General features: G+C 42.8%; 1 protein-coding gene across 2 annotated transcripts in view; it reads right to left on the bottom strand.

The window, feature by feature from the left end:
* GTF2F2 (general transcription factor IIF subunit 2) overlaps positions 1-17,124 on the bottom strand; it is a 96,569-nt gene extending 79,445 nt beyond the window's left edge. The window contains exons 1-4 of one of the 2 annotated variants that reach the window (XM_086771822.1): positions 16,894-17,124; positions 9,279-9,352; positions 8,773-8,791; positions 7,209-7,353 (exon numbers count right to left, since the gene is read on the bottom strand). In XM_086771822.1, coding sequence (XP_086627948.1) covers positions 7,209-7,353; positions 8,773-8,791; positions 9,279-9,352; positions 16,894-16,959 — 304 coding nt within the window. In that variant the 5' untranslated portion in view covers positions 16,960-17,124. The remainder of the gene's footprint in view (positions 1-7,208; positions 7,354-8,772; positions 8,792-9,278; positions 9,353-16,893) is intronic. The other variant, XM_086771821.1, reaches the window with a different exon arrangement.
* Positions 17,125-18,924: the final 1,800 nt, after the last annotated feature.

The following is an 18,924-nucleotide window of genomic DNA, read 5'->3' as shown; positions in this document are numbered from 1 at the left end:
TGCCTACTCAATATATTTTATCAATGCAGACTACAGCTGCTCAGCCCCCTCCACAACATGCAAGATTGATAGATAAATGTCAACAAGTTGGGGTTGGCTGCTTTAGTTTTCTTTTCTTTTTTTTTTTTTTTTTTGGGGGGGGGTGTCTTTTTTTTTTTTTATACACATCAGTGAGACTGAAAAAAAACCAAAGAAATTTAAAGTCACTGAAGTAGGCAGAAAGCCAATTCTATTCCCATCACACTGAGTCCATTCTAAGTCACCATATATTTTGTGCACTATAGCCTCAATTGTTTAAATTTGTACAGGAATTAACAGCCTAGAGTTTTAATAACAAAAATTAAAAGAAAATTAGGAGCTTATCCCTGTTAGCCAGCTGAACCCACTTTACAATAACTTGTTAATCCTCACAACACTCATATGAAGTAAATAAATACAATTTCCATTTTTTAGAGATGGAGAAAAGAGAAGATGTAAGCAAAGCTGTTTTCTAAATGGACTGTATAACACACTAATACATACTAAATCTTGACCTATCAAAATGCTGTCTGTAATTAAACCAGCTTGAATCACATATTCTGCTTTTCTGATCATAGGTTGTATCTTCTTTATGATCCTCATAAATATTTGGAAATTTCCATAAATGCCAGAAATCTGAAAGGCTGCTCTTGCTTCTATTTCTTTTGATCATGAGGCTGCTGATAGGTTTTCCTCTTCTGCTAAGAGCTGTTCATAAAAGACTGAAGTACATAAAGGAACAAAGAAGCATCAAATAAGACCCCAAAGCACTTTGGAGACTGGTATGTGTGGTTAAGTGACAGCCTGAACAGAGACAATTGGAAAGTACTGTTAAAGTAGACAGGTACACATCAAAACTTCTCAGCAGGCAGAGCTGAGACTACAGAACGATGAGGGAGGGTGTTTATTTCCTAAATAACAATTGGATGAGAAATTTCAGAAGTCAAACATTCATCTAATGAGATTGGAAGTAGTATCACAAGACATCAAGATTCTGAGCACTACATATTTTACTTGAAATAATTAAATGTAATTAAAGGAGTAATTGCTTTAATGAAAGAAACATCTTTCCAGAATTTTTATTAATGTTTCTTCCCTTCACATTTCTTTAAATGGCTGGATACATCTGATCTTTCAAAATACAAATAAACAAAATACAGAATGCAAACCTCTAAATATTTATCTTCACTGGAATACAATTGCACATTGTAAGTTACATAGCAGGTATAATTCATGTACAAACTCATAAAAGGTCCTTTAATCTATGAGAAGCTGTATAAAGGCAAAAAAAACCCCAACTCAAAACAAGGGGAGAATATTCAAGGCATGTGGGAATAAATGAGTTGCTCTAAGGTATATAGGTAGAGTTATGTGTATTATTGAACAAGAATACAAAAAAAAAAATTGAATTTCATGAACTGAGATTCTGAAAGAAAAGATTCAGAAAACTGGAGAAGAACACAACCTTAAGAGCCGGCAATGTTCTGTGAAGCGTGAAACAGTGAAACAATTCATGCATGAATGCTGCTCAGAATGAAAGGTCTGGTAGTCATTCTGTCAATGGAATTCTCTAAACATTTTTTACTTTCAGTAAGATGGAATGAGCATAAAGAAGCTTGAAGTCACTGAAATAGGCTTTAAGGCAATCCCACTTATAAAGGGGGAGTTGTGAACATATATTGAAAATTTCAATAAAATGAGTCATCTCACCAACTTTACAGAAGTATCTTCTTTATCTTCTACTTTATTTGTGCCTACAGTGTAAAGCACTTCCTCTCCACCCATCAGTTCTTTACTGCTAGGGATGCAACTGCCTGCCAAGGTCTGTGTTTTCCCAAGTCACACCAATAGCACATTTTTCCAAGAACCAGCTCAGTAAGAAACTTTTACCACTATCTATAATACAGCTGCATTTTTTATTTCTATTTAGAGCCAGCAATCCTAAACTACCTGCTGGCAGAAAAGTTAAGCAACAGGAAATTAAAGCAGTAAGGGAATTAATCTAAGTTTGCTGTTAAATGTTTAACAAAAGCATGTTCCCATTCCTTCAACCAAGACAGAAACTATCAAATTATAGCACTTTGTTATGCCAGGGTGTCTGCCAGTAGGAAGCTCAGGAAAAAAAAAAAAAAAAAAAAAAAATTTTAACCAAATATACCCCATACCAGGCCCATGACTTGCCCCTAGATAGTTCTTAGCTATACACTCATAAGAAACATTCCTTTTGTTCAATACAACACATTGAAATATATGCAAAATGCTCTCCTTCCCTCCCGCCCAAAAAATTACAGCTATGATAGCTGATGACAAAGATAAGATAAAATGACTGGAAGCACAAATAGCATTGTTGCATAGCAACTGTTGATGTACATATGGTGATGTTTATGGAACAGAATGTAGTTCATATTTAATGCAGAAATAATACTGAAACCAGCCTAGACAGCAAGACCTAGACTGCAAGAGACAACTGTGCTTTGGATCCCTCTGCAGTCATCACAGAAGCCACACTTCCCGTCAGCTTTGCTAAACTGATATTCAGGAACACCACCGCAGGTCTGAAGTTACTTGCCTGGCAATGAGGACGATGCAATGTCTCACATGTACAAACAGCCTTGCAAAGGAAGCAGGGAGACACTTTGCAACTAGTACTTTTGGAGTACATTGTACTACTGTGTATTACTCATTAGAGCTACCCCAAAATACAGAAAGAGGAGAAGAAAAGAAACAGAAGAAATCCCAGAGTTAGTCTAAACAGAAAGTACACCATGTATGAAAGCCAGCATAGACCAGATTTTTAATAGTATCTGGGATGGTATCCACTTAATCCAGCTTTATATCAGCTCAGATCTGGTACACACACTGCAGAAGACCAAGAAACTGTAGTTCATTATACTGGACATGAACAAATGGCACCTCAGAAAAGCCTACTGTTGTTCATTAACTAATATGGGACCACCAGAGATGCACAGGTTTACAATATAACAACTAAAGGATTTCTTCCAACTACAACAGGTATTAGAAGCTAGCTTAGTTAAGACAAACAAAAATCACACAAAATCCATCAGAAGTCTAGAAATTACGTCATGCATGAAATACTAAATTAGTCAAGTTTGATCTCTTTTGTTTGCTCTAAGTGACCTGACAAGGCAATGTGAAGTGCTGAATTATCCAGAATATATAAAATCCCTGCAGCATCTCACAAGATTACAAAATATTTCAAAGGTAGCTTTGTCATCCCTCATTCACTTTCTGAAAGACCATAAAAAAGATGGTCACTACAACATAAAGATCCCAGAATTAGAGGACAGCACACAGAATAGATCTTAGGGCTTTTAATGTGCTCCAAAAAAAAAAAAACCCACCCAAACCCACAATGAACTTCCCTCCTCCTTTACAAAAGAAACCCAAATGCTTTATGCCATTTGCTCCATTTTTGGCAAGTTCAGTCCTCAAGAACGGTATTGACTGAAAGCAACAGTGCATGAAGCACTTTTTTAATCCATATTTCATTTGCAATTCCTCAAATGCATCCTTCCACATGCAACATTAACAATGCCATCTGCAGTTTCATACCAGCTTAATCTTTGGCCCACAGTTCAAAGTGGCATATTGATTCTGTTACATGGTGCACTTCACAAAAGAAAAAGGAACAAGATCATCACCAATGCTTTTCACAAAAATATGCTAATTATCATTTGTAGACAAATACTGGTCTGTGAATATATGAATGAATGAATTTCAATTTCCTGTGTCTGTCTGTTACTGCTGCTTGACTGATGTATGTTTAAGATTTTATTGAGTATTTTTCCACGGTTGATATAATTAAAGTGGGTTTTTTCCATGTGGACTTTCTGGCATCAAATTACAGTTGCAGGCTTTCTTTCAGTTGTGATACCCATATAGTTCTGCTCCACTCTTCAGACACCTGTTTTCACACTAGCCAGATATCGTAGTTTAGTCCCAGTTGGGACTACACCCTATGCAGCTGCTCGCTCACCCTCCCCACCCTCTGAGGGAAAGAGGGAGAGATAATACAACAAAAAGGCTTGAGGGTCGAGATAAGGACAGGGAGACATCACTCAACCATTACTCTCAGGGGCAAAACAGACTCACTTGGGGAAACCGATTCAATAACAATTGAATCAGAGTAGGACAATGAGACAAAACCAGATTTTAATACCTCCCCCCACCCCTCCTCTCTTCCCAGGCTTAACTTCATTCCCAACTATCTCTACCTCCTTCCCACCCCAAGCACGCAGCGGGGAAGAGGGAATGGGGGTTATGGTCAGTTCATCACACATCGCTTTATGCCGCTCCTTCCTCCTCAGGGGAGGAACTCCTCACATTCCTCCCCTGCTCCAGTGCGAGGTCGCTCCCACAGGTTGCAGTCCTTCATGAAACTGCTCCAGTGTGGTGTCCTTTTCCACAGGGTGCAGTCCCTCAGGAACCAGCTGCCCCAGCGTGGGCCCTCCATGGCCACAGCCTCCTTCAGGCATCCACCTGCCCTGACATGGGGTCCTCCACGGGCTGCAGGTGGATCTCTGCTCCTCCGTGGGCCTCCATGGGCTGCAGCAGGACAGCTGGCCTCACCATGGTCTTCACCACAGGCTGCAGGGAAATCTTGACCAGGAGCAGCATTACTCCTCCCCCTCCTTCACTGACCTTGGTGTCTGCAGGGTTCTTTTCTCTCACATCTTCTTGCTCCTCTCTCTGCTCAGCTTGGCTCCACTCAGCTGGCTGGGCCTGAAAGCCGCTTGGCGGGAGGCCGGAGGGCGAGGCCTGCACCTCTCCCTCTCTGCCCACAGTACTGTTTTATTTTCCCCTTCTTAAATAGGTTATCACAGAGGGATTATCACTGTCACCAATTGGCTCAGCCCTGGCCAGCAGCAGATCCGCCCTGGAGCTGGCCAGCTCCACTGGACCAAAGGGAAACTTGTAGCAGCTTCCTGCAGAAGCCACCCCTGTAGCCTGCCCACCGCTACACAAACCCAACACACCATAATTCACTACACACCATAATTCATTACAAAATTTGTTGAAATTGGCCATGGAGCTCAACACATATTGGCGATACACATTTAAACACAAGAGTGTCCTTGCAGGAACATGGTGTCTGTAAGAACCAGGACTGCAATTTGGAATATCTGTGTCACATTCATCTTTACAACCAAAAAAGCTGTACAAGAAAAGCGCATTAAAGTTTATTTTTGATTGTACTGCCAACACCAGCTTTAACAGAACAGCAACACATTTTAGCCATTCTGCATTTAAGAGAGTTTCGTGAAAACTCACTGACTACATATTATGCTTCCTTATCTCAAGCAAAAAACAATTTTGACAGAATCTGTGCTTATTCGGTGCTTCATTCCAAACATTTTTCATTTCACTAACTACCCTTTGCTCCTAATTAATATAACAACTCCTATTCAATACATCTTTAAATAACATTTTCTAGTTGCTAAGAAATGAAATTATTTTAATTGATTAAATAAAAATTGAACAGCTTCTAAGTACCTAAAGGTTTCAAGACACTGGTATTACAGATGGTAAAACAGAAATAAATGGGCATCTTCTAGCTATCTCACTCTAATGACTTCCCTTCTAACTGACGACAAATGTTCCACATTCAAGTTAAGCATCTGCACTCACTGCAGCTTAAGTTACTATTAGAAGTTTTTTAAGCAATATTTTCTATAAACAAGTGTCTTGGGAAGCAAAATCCCATGTGATTTGCAGCAAACGTGCAAAAATCACTGAACGTATGTTTTAAACACATCTTCACATTTGAAATCTCTCTCTTCTGTCAAGCATTCAGAGGTTGGCGCACAGAGAAATGAAAAAGGATAAGGTACTACTAAATGCTTACAACATTGTTGAAAACTTGCTCCTTATCTCTTTCCACATTTGTAACCTATGGATTATAAAACCCACTATTTTTGAAGTGCTGCAAGTCACACACATACAATATGTTTTTTAAAGTGATAAAACAATAACATGACTATATTGATTTCAGAGAAAGGAATACCTGAAAAATGCCCAAGTTGTACTACAACAGCTTGTATTTCTAAACACAATGATGACAGTCAGGCTACTTGTACCTTAATGTCTCAATGCTCAGCAATTAAATCTTGAAGTAGATTTTAAAAAGGAGATCAAATTTACTTTTCTAACTCTCTCCCGTAAGTTACGATTCTGCCTCCCTCATTTATTCAATAAAGCATCACACTGCCATCACAGCAATTACTTGTCAGCCTACGAACATCAGAAGCTGGTCACATGGTAGTTTTCTGCCCCACAGAAGGCAGAGGTATCAAACAAATATTACTATTATGTGTCTTCTGGGGACACCAGAACGTAAGTGCCTGAAACTGAGGTACCTTCTGCAGACAATGAGATGAGATATGCTCTGCAGACACCTTCCTTCTCTCTCCTACATGACCATGTAATCTTAGCAGAAAACCTTAGAGCACAGGGGAGTAACATGCAAGGCAGTCTGCTGAACTTACTGTACAGTGTAACACTACCGTGTCCCTCACGTCTAACGTGCAATTTAGGATGTATGATCTTGAATATCCTCATCACTCATACAGCTACTGAGCTGAACTTAAGGCAGGCCAAACAGCTGAAATCCAGTGAGAAAAATGACAACCTTATTGCTGCACTGTTTGGTATTATGACCTTATTAAGCTTTAATACATTTAAAACATATATATACTTCAAGAAAACGTGGTAAACAGACATGTTTATTGCCAAAATGGATCTGTTCAACAGGATGGAGGAAAACTCAGCATTCTTATAAAACTATGTTCACAGCAGAGACCAATTCAAGGAGAAAAAAAAATATTAGTTGATCCCTAAGGTATATGGGAACACAAAAACATTTTTTCCAGTGAAAACTGTAAAGGGGAATATACAATGCACTGCACTCCATGCACTCTCTGTTCTCTTCAGCAGACCAACAGCTGAAATGTACATGATAACCCTATCTGGAGAACTTTAATTAGTCGCTCAATCATATGAAGAAAAGAGACAGACACAAAAAAAGTACTACAGTGTTATGCATGCAGGTAACAACGAAACAGAGCCAAAATCTGACTTCTGAGTCTTCTGGCCTTTACAGTATTCAGTTTATTGAAATAATGTATTCTAACATCATAACATCATAACAAATAACTTTAATTTAAACTTACCTATTGAACTTTCTGTGAACACTGTTAAGGTCTGTCCTCCCACACTTTGCAAAAGAAATGGATGTTCCCTCGGTGCACTGACTGAAGCAGGTTTTCCTCCAATATCACTGATGCTTGCAAGTTCTTCATTCAAAGTAAATGACACCTAACAGTCACAATTACCACAGTGTTACTAAACAGACTCAATTACACAGCTTTACGAGTTATGGGGGAAAAAAAAGAGAGAAACCACAAGCCGTATAGCATATTTCCATTTCAAAAACATAAAGAGTGAGATAAAAGCCTTACTATATTGATCTCTTGCTGAAATACAGAATTTAAAGCTTTCATGCACGTAATAAAATTTACTCATCTTTTAAAAAAATTTAACTTACTTCCTCCTGAAGTCAGAGAACAATTTGATTTTACGTATTAAAAGTTAAAGCATAATAGGTTTTCAGATATTATTCAGTATGAGTGCTTTAAAATGTTTCACATAGCCAGCTAAGTTCCAGAAAAAGTGCTAATGTACCACAGCAAGCATTATTAGCCTGGGGACTGCTGAATTGTATGCAGCCCCGGAGTTCAAATATGGCTCCTTTGCTATGTATACATTGTATGCCCAATACAGGAGCTGAGGAGGTACTGGGGGGACTGGGTAACCAGAATCCCTAGCAGCAGGACACAGCAGGAAACCCAAGGAGGGACATTTCAGACCGACACTGTGTGCTTTTCCTGTACATCCTGCTTAGCCTCATTCTGCTATGCAACAACAGGGTCCCTGGGAAGCGACTCGTTCTCATGGGGCTCCTCACTACTTGGCTCTACACAGACTGCAAAATACTCTTTGTGGCTCTCAGCAATATCAAGGTTTTGGAGCGGGGCTCAGAAAATTAGGGAGGTTGGCTCATACTCCAGCCTAAAAGAGTATGATCAAACATCCAAACCTCCAGTAGAACTCCAAAATGAGTTTGGCCATGTTATCAAATGGCAAATGCAGGTTGCTTCCCTGTCATTTTTTTTGTCCACAGTTTCTTCCAATTCAGTGACAGACCTACATGGATTTAAATTAATTCTAACCAATGCAACTTTCCTTATCTACTGTAAAAGATAGAGGAAGTTACTATCATTCACTGAGGCTGCTAATAAAAGCAGTTACCTCTGCATGCAGAAAAACCTTCAAGTTGCTTTATATTTAGTAGAACCAAATTCCAAATAGAAGACAGAATACTTTCTGCAACTGCAGCCTTCCATTTCCAACTTCTTTTGCTTTATCATCATCCTCCTTAGTTCTCAGACAGCCTTTTCCACTAACACATCTCAAAATGTTTAGAGAGAAGGTCACTACTAAGATTGCCGCTTACAGATGGGTAAACGAACTTAGGGACCAAAGAGACCTGATGAAAGTCCCACAGCAAATCTATGGGCAGAGCTACAAACAGAATTCTCTTCTCCCGATTCTGTGGTACAATTCATTACAGGTGTAACAAAAAAATATGTGACACTAGAAACCAGTGCGTTGTAAACAATTTTTAGAATTCAAAATATAACACATTCACAGTCTTTGTATTTAGTAATTACTTACTTCTGTTCTTCCTTGATTTCTGCAAAAGAAAATATTTAATGTTTTAGTTTCCATAATCTAATTCCACAAGTTCAGCTTCCCAGATAAAAAAGCAAATTCAAATTCTAGTTTTGTTACGCATCTTCACTCCTGAGTTGCTCAATTTTTTTGTTATGCTGATGCCCAAGAATAAATGGGGAAAGTCAGCAGGTGAGAACAGAAGCAGCAAACCAGCACATTTAGTTAAAGAACATTCTCTAGTAACATGTGCATATTTCTTGGGTTTAAGAAATCAAACACCATGTAATGAGATACAGCCACTCCCTGGTATAATTTTGTATAATTTATATTCTTAATCACTACACAAGCAAGTACTATTGAGGTACTTCAGAGAAATATTTCAGAGAAATATGTACAGTGTTTGCAAGAAACAGGATTATGTATTATAAGACGTGCAACATAATCTATTTTACTGCAGGTAACTTCTTCTAAGAATTTAAACTAATAAAGGTACAGTAATGGCTTACTTGGCAATCCTTAGTTTTCCCACTTCACCTCTTCCTGAAGCTTTATTCCACTGTTGTGACAAGTATTTGGGGACCTAAGAAAAAAAGACAGATTAAGAAAAACAGATTTTTAAATTGCGTAGAAATTATGTATGTAATTCAGAATACAGTACGAGCTAAATATAATAGAAAATATAGAATCAAAGAATAGTTTGGGTTGGAAGTGACCTTTAAAGGCCACTGAGTCCATCCCTCCCTGCAAGGAGCAGGGACATCCCCAACCAGATCAGGTTGCTCAGAGCCTCATCCAGCCTGGCCTTGAATGTTTCCAGGGATGGGGCATCCACCACCTCTCTGGGCAACCTGTTCCAGTGTTCCACCACTCTCATCATAAAATATTTCTTCCTTCTATCTAGTCTGAATCTACCCTCCCTCTATTTTAAAAGCATTACCCCTTGTCCTATCACTACAGGCCCTGCTAAAAACTCTGTCCCTATCTTTCTTATAGACCCCCTTCCAGTCCTGAAAGGCTGCAATAAGGTCTCCCCAGAGCCTTCTCTTCTCCAGGCTGAACAACCTCAACTCTCTCAGCCTTTCCTCATGTGAAAGGTGCTCCAGCCCTCTAATCATCTTCATGGCTACTCCTCTGGACCTTCTCCAACAGGTCAACGTCCTTCTTATGCTGGGGACTCCAAAACTGGATGCCATACTCCAGGGGGGGTCTCACCAGAGCAGAGGGGCAGAATCACCTCTCTCGACCTCCTGGTCACGCTGCTTTTGATGCGGCCCAGGATATGGCTGGTTTTCTGGGCTGTGAGCACACATTGTCAGCTCATGTCTAGCTTTTTATCCACCAGTACCCCCAAGTCCTCCTCCTCAAGGTTGCTCTCCATCTATTCATCTCCCAGTCTGTACTGATACCAGGATTTGCCCTGACCCATGTGCAAGACCTTACACTTGTTGAACCTCATGAGGTTCACATAAGCCCACTTCTCAAGCTGTCACACATGTATATTCTGTTAGGGAGAGCAAAAACAATAATGTAGCACAAAAATAAGGCTGGTGTAGAGTCCCAGATTTCCCAAATGAGATAAAAATCTAACAATACCTTGAATCTCAAATACTGTTATCCAATCATGAAAGGCAAAAAAAAGATCAGCATCATATTCTTAAACTATGGAGTCCCAATAATTTTTGCATAAAAGTATAAAACTATACTTTTAAATATTCAGAAATAATCAATTTTAAATATTAGAAATTATCATCTGTCTGGGGAAAAAAAAAAACAACATCAAACCAACCACAATTATGAGAAGGTAGGCAATTACAACTCGGAGACCAAAAGGTGCTGTGAAGGGAAGGCTTAAGAGTTTGCGAATCTCAGACACATTGAGCAGCAAACCATAGCCCTACTCCCACTAGACGTCCACTTCTCCAACAGCAGAACTACCCTAAACAGATCTGCCTCCCATCACTCATTTGCATCCCTCCACTATATTGGGAAAAGTCTTTGTGCGGCTAGTCAGTGTATAGAAGGAGCAGACTGCTCTGGCTGGGAGGTGTGGGGGACTTCTGTGCTTTAGCTGTGCTGATTTTACATTTAGTGGGTGGAACAACAAAGCCAGCTCCCTAACCCATTTCCACAAAAGGTTGCACAAAACAGCAGTCAGTGCTGGGACAGGAACAAGCAGCCCTGCTTAACCTGATACATCCAAGGAATAAAAGCTTCTCCAGTGACGCTGACTCACCTACACACACGTTCCTTCAGTTACAAAGGGTTTGGTATCTGCAGCATCAGGTGACTTGGGCTCATGACGGACAGTAAGCTGCCTCCTTAATGAATCAAGCTGGAAGCTGGCTCTCCAAGTGGATCTGGGTTTCCTCTTTTCCCATCAGTGTAGCGTTAGCTGAAATTACAGCCTGCCTCTCCACACTCTGGCCAAAAAAGTACCAGCTAACTACTGCCAGGTAAACTAGACCCCAGCAGCTGGCACTTCCATGGCCAGCTCAACACCTTGCTGCCACTGCTGTGCTGCACAGTCATGCTTCTCAGACTCCCAGATGTGTCCCAGATATGACGATGCATGCACATGTGTCTGCAGCAGCAACAGCACTTCTGTTTTCTGGAGACAGTAATGCCAGAAGAATGTGTCCAGTGCTTAGCACAGTTACCCTGGTTCTCCTTAAGGATCAGGCGACACGACAAACAACATTTATTGTATTAAATCAAAAGGTTAAGTGTTTGTTTTGATATATGGTGCTATTGCTGATGAACACCTATAAATCTGAACACTTGTATAAGTGCAGAGGTCCCCGGGACTTCAAAAGGTGGCTTGTGCTGGTGGCTGCCACTGCCCTGCCCCAGAGAGGAGCTCCCAGCTCAGCCCATATGTCTGTGCATCCAGCCCTGGTGAGGCACTTCAGGCTTCTCAGTTTAGCCTCAGAGGAATGAGGAACTTCTCTGCCTTCTTTGCTCCACCGCAAGGCATGGTTCTAGGCATGTCTACCTTTCCTTGCAAGAAGCCAGCTCAATCAGGTATAAGCACAGAGTGCAACGTTTTGCAGATCACAGGTTTTTTCCCCACTATTCAGCAATTATGACTGTCTTTTCTATGTTGGCTTTCTATAAAGACTGAACTTGACACATTAGTACAACAAATGTAAATTGGAGCAATTTCCCCCCTACACACAAGGTATTAGATGTAGAAGTACTGTGGCACATTAAGAGATGGAATACAGACCTGAGGCAATAAGGACAATCTCACACCTGACTATTTAAAAGTAACCATAAGATGTTGAAGTGATATGGAAATTACAGATTTTTTTTTCAAAAGGAAATAGCTGAAAGCAGTCTAATAAAAGCTACTACTTCCTATAATCCCCTTTCTTTCTAATAAGGATACAGCAGTCACTGAGAGATCATCTTAAAGACCTACAGCAGTCTCAGTGTCTAGCAAAACAGTGACTTGTTAAAGGAAAAATCATTTACTGTTCCAACGCCACATACTAAAGTATTCCAATATAGGAATTTAATACCTTTTTTCTTCATATGCTCATGATACATCAGGACAAATCTACATTCTTTAATCTTGCAGCAATGCTCTTTACTGGTACAGCAAAGTTTATTCTGGCTCACACAGTCCACAGCTACTGAAAACATCTGTGCCCACATAGAAAAATGGTGTGAGACACAGCCAGTGAGAAAGAGAAAAATACTAAGCTGTGTCTGTGGCATCTTCTGTTTCAGGCACCAAAGTAGCACTTTGTAGTTTGATTTTTGTCTTGCATAGAATAAAACTAAGCCAAGTTTCACCACACAGCTGAAGAGGCGAAGAGCCTGTTCCAGGAACTTGCTGACAAACAGCAACCTGCTAACTAACTTCTTACAGCTCAGATTAATGTAACACTAACCTTATGAGTACTTATTCTTCACAAAAACCCAGAAAACATCTTGGTACTGGTGTTTAACACTTTCCTTTAGTCTCACAGCACCTTACGAAGTACTGTGGAATAGCTAGAAAATTCAGATGTCCTCCAATTCCTCAGCCAAATTAAATATCAGTCCAAGTTTCCACGAAGTCCTAACATAGGGTCAAAAATGCCACAACTGTACAACAGAAAGCCATGAATTGGCACAATCTATTGATATACAGATTTTCCACAGTTGTCAAAGCGGTAATTTTCTACAGTGGATTTCATGCCAGATCAGATATAATTTTCTTACTAAAGTCAAGGTAAATACTATGACATGTGGACTCAACAGCCCCAGTGGTCTCAACAGAAATATTATGTGCTCACACCCAATCTGTATCTAAATTATACTGCCAGGTAATAACGTAGATGCACATTCAGTACAAGTGGACAAGGAGCAAAGGACTCCTATGCTGTTAAAATCGCTAACTTGCTACATAATATAATCAGACAGGGAATTCATTCAGATTAAGAGGTTGCAGATCAATCATACTTCTTTCACATGCACGGGAAACAGTCTCAAAGAGTGCAACTAATCATCTTTTTGCTGGCCTATCTGCAGTCAAGGGCTATGCAGAGAAAGAAAAAGGGTTATGAAAGACTGATCAAAGGATTACTTCTAGCTACACAGAGATACCTCACTTAAAACCAGACGGTACTCTCAAAACCACGTGCTAAGCTCTATAGCTCCATGCTAATGGCATGAACAATCACAGGAAGGATTAAATAAAGTTTTACACACTGCAGACATCTTTATTTGCCACTTCCTTTTAACTTTAGCATAATAAAAGTTTAACTTACAGAAAACAGTTAGTTTGCAAACTCTTGACACTCCCTGAAAGAAGGTACAGAAAACAATAGCAACCTGCTTTTACAGAGCAGAAAGAATTTTCAAAGATCCTACAGGACGATTTTGAAAAATACATACCCATAGAGAGACTGACTTGTGGACAAGTACCTGCCATACTGAAAGGCTACTGAATGTTTTCAGGACAAGTGGTCTTTATTCTGGGATTTGAAGGTAAGAACACACTTCTCTCTCAAAAAAAAAAAGATACAATTTAATCGCAAGAAGAATTTAATCTGATGTAGTAAGTGGCATCACTTCAAGACCTCTTCACGCTGCTGTTTTCTTCTTGCTACTCACATCACACAAACACCCGGGCTCCAGTACACAAGGCACCCTGCAGGTAGTGTATGACATGAAGGCCCCTGCTCTACGCATCTTTCAGCTTATTCACAGCTTCCTATCTGCCTTCAGAACAAAACACACAAGCAGCTCCTATCTGTAATAAACCATTTCTAATTTTCTGTATGAAATTAAATTAGCTTTTTCTCTATATAGCAATCTGTACACAGTACATACATCAGAAACTGAGTAAGGCTGAGGTTAATATCAGGTTCTATGTTTTTGTTTTCCTTTGAACATACAAAAAATAAATTACCAAAAGATATTATCTTTCTAAATATAGATCAGTGCAGCAGAATAAATTAAAAAAAAAACAAACAAACCACCACACAGGGAACAAGAAATTAACAATTCAAATGGCTTTCCCCCTCTACTCTGTACCTGGAGTACTGTGTCCCGTTCTGGAGCCCCCAACACAAGAAGGACATGGACCAGTTGGAGAAGGTCCAGAGGAGGGCCACAGAGATGATCAGAGGGCTGGAGCACCTCTCTTATGAGGACAGGCTGAGAGAGTTGGGGCTGTTCAGCCTGGAGAAGAGGAGGCTCCGGGGAGACCTTATAGCAGCCTTCCAGTACATCAAGGGAGGCTACAAGAAAGATGGGGAGAGGCTGTTTAGTAGGGCCTGTTGTGATAGGATGAGGGGTAATGGTTTTAAAATAGAGGGAGGTAGATTCAGATTGGATATTAGGAAAAAATTTTTTACAATGCGAGTTGTAGAACACTGGAACAGGTTGCCCAGAGAGGTGGTGGATGCCCCATCCCTGGAAACGTTCAAGGCCAGGCTGGATGAGGCTCTGAGCAACCTGATCTAGTCAGAGGGGTTGGACTAGATGACCTTTGAAGGTCCCTTCCAACCCTAACCATTCTACGATTCTATGATTCTAACTGTATCAGACTAAAGGACACGTAAGTTCAGTGTCCTGATTCCAAATGCTGCCAACAGCAGTAATTAAGAGCAGGTGAGTACAAGAAGAAAAGGTATTTCCCCAGCATGCTATTCTAATTACTGTGATCTGACTCAGAAGCCTTGAGGTACGGAAGCACATTCATTTTTAATAGCTCCATCTGATTTTCTTGCTTGAATGTGTCTAATGGCTTTTTCAGCTTCTATGAAGGTTTGACATTCACAACTTCCTACTGCAACAAGTTCCAAAACATAACTACATGTTGTGCAAAACGGTACCAGCTGTGTTTGCTCTGAGCCCTATCAGATGCATTGACTTGACAAACCCCCAATTCTTGTGTTCAAACTGACTCTTCCCTATTCACCTTTGCCTGTTCACTTCCTCCTGTGTGACATTACACACTACTTCAGGCCTCTGTAAGATTTCCCAGTCAATCATCTTGCCAGCCTGAAAGGTAACAATGTATCTAAGTGTTCCCTCTACAGCTGCCATCCCTTGTTCCCCAGATCATCCCCTGTGCTCCCCTCTGTATCGTTTTTAGGTCCACTCTATACTTTCCATGATGGGGAGGATGAGACCAGAACTATATACAGTATTCAGGATACAGGCAATACGATGGTACATAAATATTTTGGTTTTTGTTCTCTGTATCTTTTGAAATCATGCCCAATGTTGAATCTGCTCATTTGACATGACATTCTTATAGTTATCCACATCTACTGAAAACCTAGACCTCCTCCTGAATGACAACAACCAGCAGAGGCCCAATCACCACGTACATTTAATTAGGACAGTTTTTCTCTATGCACATCAGATCAGATTTTTCAGCTCTGAATTTCATCTGCCATTTTATCATCCTGTCACTCAGTATATCATGATATACTTCTGCAGCTTTCTGCTGTCAGCTTTCATTTTTACCGCCCTGGATAAGCTATTACAATTAGAGCACTACGCAGTGTTCATTACGGTTTTATGAAACCAGACATTCTGGTGTCAGTACAAAAGAGGAAGTCAGATGCAGCGACTTACCCACCACCAGATATTATGGAGAGCAAGGCAAGTCTGAAATCGCCCACCATTTTCAAGGGCCACAGTAAGAAGTTTTGTTAGTTGAAGTATGATGGTGTCACACTCTCTTACCACCCAGGACCAGCACTTGTGTACTACCCTGTCCCCACACATCGAAGTTGATGGTCTGAGCCTGTTTCCTCCATCCCTAAAGGAAGAGGAGGCTACTGTTCCTCCCCAGACAGAACAAATACAAGCCTAGAAAATCGAGGGCACATCCACAGGGGACTAGAAGGGGGGCAGGGCACATACTCCCCCACTGGCTGTGAGTCTCCTGTTTCTTGAGCCAATGCTTGCTGTTGCCAGCAGAAGCAGCCAAGCCATCTCGACAGAAAGATCTGCCACAGAACAGAGCTGATATGTGGGCAGTGGCGGCCTAGTTAGCAGCAGACCTGAGCACGGCCCTGCACCAGAGAGGTGCTTGGGTTTGATTTGATGGTCTTTATACCTTTTCATAGCACCTTCACTATAGTTGTCCTTCTCTAGCACCACAGTGAACTGCAGTGACAAGACACAAGCGTTTATTTTCCATGTTGTTTTTTTAACCAGAATGTGAATTTAGGAGCACTCAAACTTTCTCTGACTCTCTGAGTTTTGGGAACATAAAAGTTACACTACATGTTTATTACCCCTAATAAAGCACGAGCCACGGACAGCTTCCAGGTAACCCCGTTTTCCCTGTTTTGTGGAATTTACCCCAGCAGCGACCCCGGCAGACGCCACGCGTCGCTGCTCGCCCAACCCCCGCGGCTATGAGAAGGGAAAGGGGGGCAACGGCTGCCCGGGGACACCGGGCAAGCCTGACGCGGGCAACCCCGGCCCCACGCCGCGGGCCGGCTCCCCCCCGCGCCCCAGACACGGCCCGGCTCCCCGCTGCCCCCTGGGCTCTTCCGTGGGACCCGCCGGCCGCCGCCACCCTGGGCCCGGCGGGGCCGGGATCGGAGGGGAGGCCCGGCCGCCACAGGCCGCGCCGGGCCCAGGGGTACACCGGCGGCTTCTCACCTTCACCAGCCACATGCCCGTGTTCTGCTTGGCCCCGGTGAGGTCCAGCTCGCCCTTCTCGCTCATGGCGGGGCAGGTGGTCGGGCTCAGGCGGAGGACGAGACAAGCAGGCGTTACACGCGGGCGGCTCTTCCTGCTCCCACGGCCGCTGTACCCGCCCGAACCCGCACGGCAGCGCACCACCGGCAGACGGTGGCCTACGGCGGACAAATCTGCTCCGCTCGCGGAGCACGGCGAGGAAGAAGCGAAAGGGCGGGTGCTCGCTTAGTCGGGGTCACGGGTTCGAGTCCCCACCTCGGAGCGGCTGCAGGCACGGCGGGCCCTCGGCACGGCGGCGAGAAAAAGTTGTGCAATCATAGAATGGTTAGAGCTGGAAGGGACCTTCAAAGGTCACCTAGTCCAACCCCCCTGCAAGGAGCAGGGACATCCCTGACTAGATCAGGTTGCTCAGAGCCTCATCCAGCCTGGCCTTGAACGTTTCCAGAGATGGGGCTTCCACCACCTCTCTGGGCAACCTGTGCCAGTGTTCTACAACTTGCATTGTAAAAAAATTTTTCCTAATATCCAATCTGAATCTACCTCCCTCTATTTTAAAACCATTACCCCTCATCCTATCACAACAGGCCCTGCTGAACAGCCTCTCCCCATCTTTCTTGTAGGCCCCCTTGACATACTGGAAGGCCACTATAAGGTCTCCCCGGAGCCTCCTCTTCTCCAGGCTGAACAGCCCCAACTCTCTCAGCCTGTCCTCATAGGAAAGGTGCTCCAGCCCTCTGATCATCTTTGTGGCCCTCCCCTGGACCTTCTCCAACTGGTCCATGTCCTTCTTGTGTTGTGGGCTGCAGAACTGGACACAGTACTCCAGGTGGGGTCTCACCAGGGCAGAGTAGAGGGGGAGAATCACCTCCCTCAACCTCCTGGCCATGCTCCTTTTGATGCAGCCCAGGATGTGGTTGGCCTTCTGGGCCGCAAGGGTGCATTGACAGCTCATGCTGAGCTTCTCATCTACCATCACTCCCAAGTCCTTCTCCTCAGGGCTGCTCTCAATCCATTCTCCGCCCAGCCTGTGTTTGTGCTTGGGATTGCCCTGACCCATGTGCAGGACCTTACACTTGGCCTGGCTGAACTTCATGAGGTTGGCATGGGCCCACCTCTCCAGCCTGTCAAGGTCCCTCTGGATGGCATCCCTCCCTTCCAGCGTGTCGATGGCACCACACAGCTTGGTGTCATCAGCAAACTTGCTGAGGGTGCACTCTATCCTACTGTCCATGTCGCCGACAAAGATGTTGAACAGGGCCGGCCCAACTTGAACCACTGAGGGACACCACTCGTGACCGGTCTCCACTTGGACATCGAGCCGTTGACCGCCACTCTCTGAATGCAGCCATCCAGCCAACTCCTTATCCACCGAGTGGTCTGTCCATCAAACCCATGTCTCTCTAGTTTAGAGAGAAGGATGTCATGTGGGACAGTGTCAAAAGCTTTGCACAAGTCCAGGTAGATGATATCCATTGCTCGTCCCTTGTCCACCGATGCTGTGACCCCGTCATAGAAGGCCACCAAATTGGTCAGGCACGATCTGCCCTTGATGAAGCCATGTTGGCTGTCACCAACCACCTCCTTGCTCTCCATGTGCCTTAGCTTGGTTTCCAGGAGAATCTGCTCCATAACCTTGCCAGGCACAGAGGTGAGTCTGACCGGCCTGTAGTTGCCTAGGTCCTCCTTGTTCCCCTTTTTAAAAATGGGGGTTGTGTTCCCTCTCTTCCAGTCATTGGGAACCTCACCAGACTGCCACGATTTCTCAAATATGATGGCCAGTGGCTTGGCAACTTCATCCACCAGTTCCCTCAGGACCCGCGGATGGATCTCATCAGGTCCCATGGACTTGTGCACCTCCAGGTTCCTCAGATGTTCCCGAACCTGCTCTTTGAGTACAGTGGGCGGTTCTTCATCCTCCCAGTCCCTGCTTGCACCTTTCACAGCTTGGGTGGTGAGACAAGAGCCCTTATCAGTGAAGACTGAGGCAAAAAA

The sequence above is a fragment of the Chlamydotis macqueenii genome, chromosome 1 (assembly GCF_036417535.1).
Source record: "Chlamydotis macqueenii isolate bChlMac1 chromosome 1, bChlMac1.mat, whole genome shotgun sequence".
NCBI classification, from domain to species: domain Eukaryota; kingdom Metazoa; phylum Chordata; class Aves; order Otidiformes; family Otididae; genus Chlamydotis; species Chlamydotis macqueenii.
Note: the sequence above shows the minus strand (reverse complement) of the source record. Positions and strands in the feature narration are given on the sequence as shown.